This window comes from Humulus lupulus, chromosome 1 (genome assembly GCF_963169125.1).
Source record: "Humulus lupulus chromosome 1, drHumLupu1.1, whole genome shotgun sequence".
Classification (NCBI taxonomy): Eukaryota; Viridiplantae; Streptophyta; class Magnoliopsida; order Rosales; family Cannabaceae; genus Humulus; species Humulus lupulus.
This window is the reverse complement of record NC_084793.1, coordinates 215,303,627-215,314,736: the sequence shown is the minus strand read 5'-3', so window position 1 is coordinate 215,314,736 and position 11,110 is coordinate 215,303,627. Positions and strand designations below refer to the sequence as shown.

The following is an 11,110-nucleotide window of genomic DNA, read 5'->3' as shown; positions in this document are numbered from 1 at the left end:
TGTCTAAAATAAAAAAGAAAACTATTTTAAATCAAATGTAATAAATTCTAACCTAGCTCCAAAGATTGATGAGTTTTTTTTAATAATGAAAATAAAATAAAAGACAATAATATAGAAATTAAAGACAATATATATTAGTAAATTAATAATTGTAAAAAATATGGTAAAATAAGATTATTAAGGATTAGAATCCACAAAATATAAGTTCAATAATATTTATAAGTATATTGATTCCCAAGTTTTAGTGATAGTTAAAATAATTCAAACTATCATTTTCCAAATAAATTTATAATTTTAAGCACAAATTACTTCTAAAAAGATAGAATTTTTCTTCACTTTTCAAAATTATAATTTCAAAGCATTTAGTGTAAATCAATCTAATGAAATAACAAATAAATCAATGAACATTATTTATAAGACAAAACATAATATTTTGTTCTAAGCATGGATGTGTACAATTTAATGGCACATCTTACACAAAGAATATTATGTTTTTGCACTAATGAAGAACAAAGTGTAAATATGTGCTAACAATCCAAAATACATGATATTTAAGATGAAAGAAGATATTTGAAGAAGAAAATTCCATAAACTTTGTTGCACAAAATGGGAAATCAACATACAAAATAAATACTATCTAGTTACAAATTGTTTCATCATCACCTTAATAATCTTAAAAAGATTAGAAACTCGTAACTAGAATAGCAAATACACACTAAAAATTACAAACATAAATAGGAAAATTTGGAGGATGAACCCCCAAATTATTCCTCTAAAAATACATAGAAAATAACCAAAAAGAAGAAGAAGATGAAGAGAATAGAGAGGTTTTGAAATGTGTAGAATTTTTGGTATGGTAACCTCCTCATTCAAATGCACACCCAAATCCCTTATTTATAGCCAAAAAATGAGTATTAAAATAATCAATTTAAATTGATTAAATTAATTAAATTAATGATAATATGGCAAATAGGGGTAAATTATAAGGTGTAATAATGATGTTTTGGGGTAAAATGTGTGGAAAAGTTGGGTAAAAAATTGGTATTTTTGGCAAAGGGGACAAGGGGAAAAAAGCATTTTGTTGGGCTCAATAAGTGGCTGGCTGCTGGGTTGTGGGCTGTGGCAGGTGGCTGGGGCAGCTGCTTGCTTCAGTGGGCCGAATTGGGCTGTGTTGTTGATGGTGGAACGGCTGGGAAGGAGTTGCCAAGAGCTGATGGGCGTGGAGAGGTCTTTGGGAGTGGAGTTTGGGAAGGACGCAGGCAGTTGTGAGGAAACAGCAGCTGGAGGTGTGATTGCTGCTTGGTGCCAGGCGCAGGAGTGGAGAAGCGGGCTGAAAGGTGCTACAGCAGGCAGGCCCAAAAGCTGGGCAGAGGAGGCACGGGCCTGGGCTGGGACAAGCAGGCTGGGTTCGGTTGGGCCTTCTGCTGGGCCGAGTGGGCCTGGCACTTTGGAGGCAGCTGGATGGAATGAAGGAAATGCCCCTTTTTTCCTTTCTTTTAGCTTTTTATCATTTTTTTTCCAATCACAAACATATACCAAATTCCCTAACAAAATAAACATAAAATAAATCATAATAAAATATTTTCACTATAAAATAAATTAAGTTAATTCTTTGAAAATATTAATTATAACATAATTTATATTTAACCTTTAAGATCAATAATACAACATTTTTTTACCTCAAATTAAATAGCAATAATTCAAATAATTAACTACAACATTTTATTATCAACAATCAATAATTCATACAAACAAAAAACTAAAAAGGCCCGACGCTAAGCTCTGGTTTCTCCATGGCGAGACGCAAGAAGAACAGCCAAAAGCCTGCTTTAGTTTCAACGGTGATTGCTTCTCCGGTGGCACAAGAGACAAGTGAGGATAGTAGAACTACGAAGGATCATGATGCACCAGAGGATATAGATGATGAGTTCAAAGATTCGATGGTGGATTTCCCAGATTTTGGTTCGCGAGATGCTTTAGATTCTGAAAGGGTTCCGTCAGGGGTTTTGGGGTCTGGAGTGATTGGGAAGGATAAGGGTGTTGATGAGGATGATTTTTTGAGCCAGGCTAAAGATAAGTGGTCCCAGTTTCGCTCCTTGCTGCCTAATCAAGGAGGGGCCAAACTTACTTTTGAGGAGCCAATTGTTAAGGAAGGCATTCGGATTGCCCAAGTTGATTTGGATGAGATTCAGGTTGAGACTTCTTTCTGGAATTCAGCTGTAGTTTGTATGGTGCTTGGGGCTAACCCACCATTCGCAGTTTTTGTGGGATTTGTTAAAAGGATTTGGGGTAAACTAGGGATTGAGAGAATTTCTAGGCTTAATTCTGGTCTTACACTTGTTAAGTTCCGTGATGAGGCCACAAGAGATTTGGTTTTAGAAGCTGGGGTTCTGCACTTTGATAGAAAACCAGTGATAGTGAAGCCTTGGTCAGCTGATTTGGATACTCTTAAGGATGTGAAAACTGTCCCTGTTTGGATTAGATTGCCAGGACTGGGTTTGCAATATTGGGGTACGAAATGCTTAAGTGCTCTTGTAAGCACAATAGGGAACCCACTTCTGGTAGACAAAGTTACTAAGGAAAGGTCGATGATGCAATTTGCTAGAGTGTTAGTTGAAATTGAGATCGTTGAGGATCTCCATAAATCTATTCAGTTCCTTAATGAGAAAGGGCAATTAATGGAACAGCTGCTGGAGTTTGAGTGGCTCCCAACTCAGTGCAGTGGGTGCAAGGTGTTTGGTCATACTATTAGTATGTGTAAAAGGAAGCCTACTGAGGTTTGGAGGCTGAAAGGTCATACTGGAATAGTTGAGACTAAACAAGGTTTCATGGAACAACAACCAATTTCAGAAGAAACAAATGCTACTAGTGGAGAAAAGGTTGCTGTCACGAAGGATCTAGATGATAAGGGATTAGATGCAGGTCAGGGGATATCTCAGTCTCAGGCTTAAGTTAGGAATGCAGATCACACTGATGTTGCTCCTGATAGAAATGTTAATGTGACAGACAAGCTGGAATGGAGTGCTCCTAAAAGAGGAGGTGGTCTTAAGAAGGTTAATAGGAAGATTCAGAGCAACCTGAGAAACTCTTATGGTGTTTTGCAGGATAAGGTAATGGAGGTCACAAACTTGGGATTAGCTTCAACAAGTTTGTTTAATGGAGAGTCACAACATGCTTAGCTGGAATGTTAGAGGCATTAATAAAAGGGAGAAACAGGTTTCTCTAAGTAAATTCTGTTTTGTGAATAAGATTGGTCTTGGAGCTTTTTTGGAGACCAAACTTTATGGTGATAAAATTGGGAAAATGGTGAGTACTTCTTTTAAAGGGTGGAATTACTTTTCGGGTTCTAATTCGGAGGGTCGTATTCTGGTTTTGTGGCTGCCTCAGGTGGTGACTGTTGAGATCCTAATGGAGAGTGACCAATTTGTTCACTTATATGTTAAAGGGATTAATTCTAGTAGAGTATTCTGTGTTATTTTTGTTTATGGAAGGAATACCATAGAGGGTAGAGTTCCTCTATGGAGTGATCTTGCTGGGTTATGTTTCCCTGTTAAACCTTGGGTGGTGACAGGGGATTTCAATGCCGTTTTTTAGGGTAATGATAGAGTGGGTGGCCGTATTATCACTGCTGTTGAGTTGGAGGATGCTCAAAATTGGAGGGCTTTGGGGTTAGTTGATGAGCTGCGGTCCATAGGGTCTCAGTTTACTTGGACTAACAATCAAGAAAATGATAATAGAATCTACTCTAAACTGGATAGAGTGTTTAAAAATGAAGAATGGCTGGATCTGTACCCTCAAGCTGAAGCTTTGTTTAATTGGGACCTTCTTTCTGATCATTGCTACTGCATCCTCAAAATGGGAGCTGTTATTAACAGTGGTCTTAAGCCTTTTAGATTTTTTAATATGTGGACTGAGCATAGGATTTTTAAAGACACTGTTTTACAGAGCTGGACTAAGCCTATGAAAGGAAGAGGGCTGGTGCGTATTGCTAGAAAATTGAGTAGACTTAAGGTTGTTCTAAGCAAGTTCAATAAACTCGTTGTGGGTGATGTGGCTATGCATTACAATCTGGCAAAGGAGAAGTTTCAAAATGCTCAAGGATTGCTTCAAAGAAATCCCCACTCGATTGAGTTGCAAAGGGAGGAAGCTCTGGCTGGTGCGTGTCTTGCTTATCATTCTAAAGCTTATGACAGCGTTTGGAGACAAAAAAGCAAGGTTGATTGGCTGGGATATGGGGATGATAACACGGCTTATTTTCATGCGTGTTTAAAGCAAAGGAGAGCCAATAATTGCATTACTTCAGTGGTTTCGGATTCAGGTGAATTAATTGAGAAATTTGAAGATGTTGTGACGCATTTTGTACATCATTTTCAGAAAATTATGGGCAGTAGTAGTGATGCTTCAGTTCTTGTTCAGTCCTCTTGTTTCAGACTTGGTCATTGTTTATCCCTGGAGCAGCAAGTTAAGCTTGTTAGACCGTTCACAAAGAAGGAAGTGAAGGATGCCTTTTTTAGCATAAGCTCTATAAAAAGTCCGGGGCCGGATGGGTTCGGTTCTTGTTTTTTTAAAGCTATGTGGGGTAGCTTAGAAGCTGAAATTTCAGAGGCTGTTTTCGATTTCTTTGAGAGTGGTGTTTTTCCACAGGAAGTTAATAAGGCTACCATTTGCTTGGTTCCTAAAGTTGAGACACCAACTAAGGCAGTAGATTATAGGCCTATAGCTTGTTGCAATGCTATATACAAGTGTATTTCAAAAATTCTCTGTGGGAGGTTGGCCATTGTTCTGCCTAGTTTAGTCCATCAAAACCAAGGAGCTTTTGTCAAAAATAGATTGTTGGCGCACAATATTCTTATTCTTCAGGATATTATAAAGGGTTATAATAGGAAAAATGCTTCCCCTAGATGTGTGATGAAAATCGACTTGAGTAAAGCTTATGACATGCTAGATTGGGATTTTATGGAGACCATTCTTTCCGAGTATTGTTTTCCTATCAAGTTTATTAAGTGGATTATGGCGTGTTTGAAGGATCCTTCCTATTTGATTCGTATGAACGGTAGAATCCAAGGGGAGTTTAGAGGCAAAAAAGGTCTTAGACAAGGGGACCCATTATCTCCGTTGTTGTTTGTTTTAGCTATGGAGTACTGTACTAGGCTGTTAAGTCAAGCTTCTTTGGATAAGAGGTTCAGATTCCACCCGAAATGCAAATCTCTTAAGCTAGTCAATCTGTGTTTTGATGATGATCTCGTCATTTTTTGTAAGGGAGTTTCTAATTCTGTTCAGATTTTGAGAGATAGTTTCACTGAATTCTGTATGGCTTCGGGTTTGTCAGCTAATTTATAGAAATTGCAGGTGTTTTTTGGGGGTTTGGATGATAGAGAGACTCAACAATTGCTAGGGAAGATTCAGTTCACTGAAAGGAAGTTTCCTCTCAAATACTTAGGGGTTCCTCTTCGAACAACTAAGTGGAGGGCTAGAGATTGTGCTATCATAATTACTAAGATTCAGCAAAAGCTTCATACTTGGGCCAGCCATCATCTCTCATTTGCAGGGAGGGCTCAACTGGTTAATACAGTGCTTTTGAGCTTGAGATCGTTTTGGATGAGTATTTTTATGCTCCCTAAGAGTGTTACTAAGGAGATAGATCGTTTATGTAGAAATTTTCTTTGGGGAGTTAAGGAAGGCAGTGTTAACCGCAGTAAATTACACTTCACTGCTTGGAGTCAAGTTTGTCTTCTGAAGTGTATGGGTGGTCTTGGCTTTAAAGAGGGCAGTACTTGGAACACTGTTCTCCTAGCTAAGTTTGTTTGGGTTGTTTCTAGTAAGCAAGACATTCTATGGGTAAAATGGGTGGACTCAATCTATCTAAAGGGTCATGATTTCTGGTCTTATTCTATTCCTCAAGATGTTAGTTGGTATTGGAAGAGACTAGTGAAACTGAGGTCAGTCTTCTCTGATATCAGCTTAGCTGCAACTGTGAAGGGTGATAAACTCTGCTTGAAGTTGCTGTATTACAGTTTACTGAACAGGGATAGAGTTGAATTCGCTGATGTGGTCTGGTGCTCTATGGCAGTCCCAAAGCATAGATTCATCCTGTGGCAAGCTTCTCTCGGCCATCTTCTTACTCGAGATAAGTTGCATCAATGTAACTTGGAGCTGCCTTCTTTAATGTGTCCTGTTTGTGATTTGGAGCAGGAATCTCATGCCCACTTGTTTTTTGCCTGTCCCTTTTCTCCACAGCTCAGGGCTCATTTGTTGGATTGGTTGGGTAAGGATATCTGGTCGATTACTTATGCTAACTGGTGTACCTGGATGTGTGGGAAGCTGAAAAGTCTGAAGCATCAGGTGTTGGCTGTTGCATTGGCAGCTACAGTGTACATGGTTTGGAGAAATAGGAACCTCTGTGTGTTTGAGTTGAGATCTTTGGCAATTGGTCCTGTAATTCAGTTGATTAAGTCCAGTATTAGATCTAGACTTGCCAGGTTGCCTAAGCTGAAAGTTAGGACCTGTGAGGTGGCGTTCTTAGAGGCTATTACTCAGATGTAACTGTTTTTGTTTGGCTCTTTGAGCTTGGTTTGTAATCTTGCTGGTTTGTTGCAATATATTCATATTTTCCATCAAAAAAAAATTAACTACAACATTTTACAACAAAATAACTATAAAAACACACAAAAATATATAAAATCAAAATAAGATTAATAAATTCAAAATTACTTAAAAACTTAATAAATCAATTAAAAACTCAAAAATTAAGCAACAATTAGCACATAAAAGTGGTAAAATAACTCTATTTTGTAGAGTTATCACACCCCCATACTTAATATTTTGCTAGTCCTCGAGCAAAAGAAAAATTAAAAACACACACTTTTTTTTTTAATTGGTGATGTCAAATGTTTTCATCAAAAATTACATAATGGAAATAGTTCAAAGAAAATCACAAATAAAAGTAAAGCTTATGTAATTAATTTGAAAAGTTAAAATTATTTTCAAAATATATATTTACATACAAACACAAAAACATCAAATCATCATGCAAATATTTAGACAAGCTTATGCAAACAAAAATAAATTATATCTCAACAGATGATCAAGCAAATTCTAGGATTTTTCAAATTTTTTTTTTTTTTTTTTAGATTTAAAGAATTTAATGTTTAAATAAACTTTGTCCAAATATCACAATAATTCAAATAGAATCGAAAAGTATCATATAATGGGAAAAAAATCTATAATTAAACAAAACTAACTCAAAAATTAAAAACAAAGCTTAAGAATTATTTATATTTTTCTAAGAATTAAGAACAATTTCAATCATATTTCTTATCATTAGAAAATGAAAATCGCCAATATATTTTTTTAACAAAACAAATAAATTTTTTTTTAACATTATATAACAAATGAAAATTACATAAAAACAAAAAGACAAACAAATAAAGAAAATAAGTTTTTTTTTTTTTTTGAATTTTACAACAAGTGAAAAAATGCATAAACACAAAGAAAAACACATAAACACAAAGAAAAATACATCCACATTACCCCCATACTTAAATAAAACATTATCATCAATGTTTAATAAAATAGAAAAGATTAAGAACTACTCCCTTTGAGGTATGCTTCCTTGTTTTGGCTTCTTTGTTTTCTTCTCTTCTTTTTTTTTTTTTGGGCAAGAAGTTTCCTTCAAGCTTTTTGAAAAACATGAAACAAAAACAAACAACAAAAGTGAAATATAAAATGAAACATTAAAGTATGGATTGCCTCCCACAAAGCGCTTTAGTTTATAGTCTTTAGCTCGACTATAATATTTTTTGTTTTTTTTCAACCTACACCCAATCGATGGTGTAAAATGTCATTTGTAGGGTGAGTTATGACTTTGATGCAAATGCCATAAATAATAATTGATAACATCACCCCACAAGGAAATTAAAAATATGCAATTTTAATGGAATATCAATAAAATAAGACAATTGCATATCTATATTAGACTCCTTTTCATTTTGAGTAAATATACCAATTTGTTCAATTATGGGCTCTTGAGATATAATTATGTCTTTTTTATTTTCTTCATGAGCCTCAAGAATTATATCATTCAACTCTTTTGTTTCAATAGGGGGTTGAATGCATATTACAAGTTCTTCAACTACTTCATTCTCTTTTTCACTTTCACTTTGAATTTGACTATTTGGATTGGGAATGGGTTGGTTGGGATAAACTTGTTTTTCCGACTCTATAACAGTTGCGAGTTGTCCTACTATTGTCTCAATTTTTGAGATTGAATGAGACTGGGCTAGTAAGATTTGGTAGGTTGATTGCATGAACTGTTGTAGGGTATCCTCTAAAGATGGGCTCATTTCTTGTTGAATGGGATATGATAGGTCGAATTGGGCATGACTTGGATTAGGCATGTTGAATTCATGCCCTTGATTCATTGGAGATTGGGTATGAATCCATGAAAATTTTGGATTATAGGTGGGGGCAAAATGGATATCAAAAAATTCATGCATATCATACATATCATTAATTTCTCCATAATTTAAATTTGATTGCTCATAATAGTTGTACTCAGAATTCCAACTATAATTAAAATGATCAATTTCAAGAGATATATATATATTTTTTAGAAAAAAAATTACAACAGAAATTAAGAAGAGTACTAAACACAAAAATTAAAATTAAAATGAAAAAAAATTAAGATAACACAAACAATATTAAGAAATGAAAACGAGAGCTAGGACCAGATTTAAGTCTTTTTTTTTCAAGTATATTTTTTTTTCAAGTTTTTTTTTTTCACAATAGTATGATAAAGGATAAAGAGAAATAAGGCAAAATTAAATAAGATTATAAAAAATTAGGCAAGAGTAGGGAGGCATAGCATGCCATCAACCATAACAAAAATAAGGTAAAAATTAGGAGGCACAAATGCCATCAACTAAAACATAAGATAAAAGACTAGGAGGCAAAATTGCCATCAACTAGTAACTTGCAAAAATAATAAAAAAAATAACAACAAGATAAATTACAACAAAATTATAACAAAATTAGGAGGCACAAGTGCCATCGACTAAAAAATTAAAAAGATAGATAGGAGGCACAAGTGTCGTCAACTAAAAAAAACAATAAATATAAATATATATAAGTTTTTTTTTATGGGTGGTAGAACTATCCCAAATTTTCTTTTTATCTTTTTTTTTTAGTTTTTATAGATATATATTTTTTTTAGTTTTTTTTAAGTGCAAAAAATTAAAATAACCAGTAGAAGAATTCACTAACCTTGAGATAAATTTTGTTTCTTTTCTTGCAACGACGCTAAAAACTTGATGGACCCAAAATGAATATGTTTTAAATATTTATACTCGCAAGCGCACGAATACATAGAAAATTTGGTTATTTTCTATGTATTCCTCTAAAAATACATAGAAAATAACCAAAAAGAAGAAGAAGATGAAAAGAATAGAAAGGTTTTGAAATGTGTAGAATTTTTTGTATGGTAACCTCCTCCCTCAAATGCACATCCAAATCTCTTATTTATAACCAAAAAATGAGTATTAAAATAATCAATTTAAATTAATTAAATTGATTAAATTAATGATAATATGGCAAATAAGGGTAAATTATAGGGTGTAATAATGATGTTTTGGAGTAAAATGTGTGGAAAACTTGGGTAAAAAATTGGTATTTTTGGCAAAGGGGACAAAAGCATTTTGTTGAGCTGTGTTGTTGATGGTGGAACGGCTGGGAAGGAGTTGCCGAGAGCTGATGGGCGTGGAGAGGTCTTTGGGAGTGGAGTTTGGGAAGGAGGCAAACGATTGTGAGGAAACAACAGCTGGAGGTGTGATGGCTGCTTGGTGCTAGTCGCAGGAGTGGAGAAGCGGGCTGAAAGGTGCTGCAGCAGGCGGGCCCAAAAGCTGGGCAAAGGAGGCACGGGCCTAGGCTGGGACAAGCAGGCTGGGTTCGGTTGGGCCTTCTACTGGGCCGAGTGGGCCTGACACTTTGGAGGCAGCTGGATGGAATGAAGGAAATGCCCCTTTTTTCCTTTCTTTTAGCTTTTTATCATTTTTTTCCAATCACAAACATATACCAAATTCCCTAACAAAATAAACATAAAATAAATCATAATAAAATATTTTCACTATAAAATAAATCAAGTTAATTCTTTGAAAATATTAATTATAACATAATTTATATTTAACACTTAAGCTTAATAATACAACATTTTTTTACCTCAAATTAAACAACAATAATTCAAATAATTAACTACAACATTTTACAACAAAATAACTATAAAAACACACAAAAATATATAAAATCAAAATAATACTAATAAATTCAAAATTACTTAAAAACTTAATAAATCAATTAAAAACTCAAGAATTAAGCAACAATTAGCACATAAAAAGTGGTAAAATAACTCTATTTTGTAGAGTTATCAGCAGGGCAGGTTTTGGGCTTCTCTGACTTTGGGGTAGCGCCCCAGCGCCATTAGTCAGCCCCCCAGCGCTAGTGAATTTTCCAGCAAGCCTATTTTAGGGCTCGGGGTGACTTTTAAGGCTCAAAGGTTGGTTCCTTTACCCCGTTTGGGTAGATTAAGAGTCCCGAGAGTGCGGGATGGATCCTGGGAGTGTGGTTTTAGATTATAAACATTTTATGATTTATTTTATTGATGGGATTCCATATTTGGTTATGACTAGGTGACTGCTAAAGGATCAAAGGATTGATCGTTCTCAAGGGTCGTTCTTTTACTAATTCTTGCTCGAACCTGAGGTATGAAAACTACACCCTGTGTATATGTGACATGCATGGTTATTCTTGATGCATGTTGGATGTTTAAATGTAATGCACGAGAAACATGTGATTAGGACATGCTATGTATATTGAATATGAGATTGTTCAGAGCTTGAGCCTCTGTGTTTATGCATGATCCTAATTGTGTTAGTAATTATTGAGTAAGCATGCTGAATGACCTGTATTTGGATATTTGATATATGTTATATGTTTGGTGGCATTGCTTACTTGTGTATGGCACTGACTAGTCAGGGTCGGCACTGGTCGAGTATCACAGACCTAACAGCCGAGAACGGCATAGCTTCATGAACGCAGGGCCAATTAAAAGATTAGATCT

The 11,110-nt window shown here is 35.0% G+C and overlaps 1 protein-coding gene across 1 annotated transcript; it reads left to right on the top strand.

Annotated features, from left to right (window-relative positions):
- Positions 1 to 1,793: 1,793 nt before the first annotated feature.
- Positions 1,794 to 6,543, top strand: LOC133829262 (uncharacterized). Its single transcript, XM_062259097.1, has 5 exons — positions 1,794 to 2,922; positions 3,007 to 3,110; positions 3,250 to 3,462; positions 3,595 to 5,244; positions 5,350 to 6,543. Exons 1-5 carry the CDS (start codon positions 1,794 to 1,796, stop codon positions 6,541 to 6,543), a joined length of 4,290 nt encoding a protein of 1,429 aa, XP_062115081.1.
- The last annotated feature ends 4,567 nt before the right edge of the window (positions 6,544 to 11,110 follow it).

What these genes read in the sequence shown, in the direction of transcription:
- LOC133829262 (XM_062259097.1), top strand. Translation starts at nt 1,794, where the DNA reads ATGGCGAGACGCAAGAAGAACAGCCAAAAGCCTGCTTTAGTTTCAACG. An exon ending in TGATAAGGGATTAGATGCAG is followed by an intron (nt 2,923 to 3,006) that starts GTCAGGGGATAT and finishes TTAATGTGACAG; the next exon opens with ACAAGCTGGAATGGAGTGCT. An exon ending in ATGGTGTTTTGCAGGATAAG is followed by an intron (nt 3,111 to 3,249) that starts GTAATGGAGGTC and finishes TTTGTGAATAAG; the next exon opens with ATTGGTCTTGGAGCTTTTTT.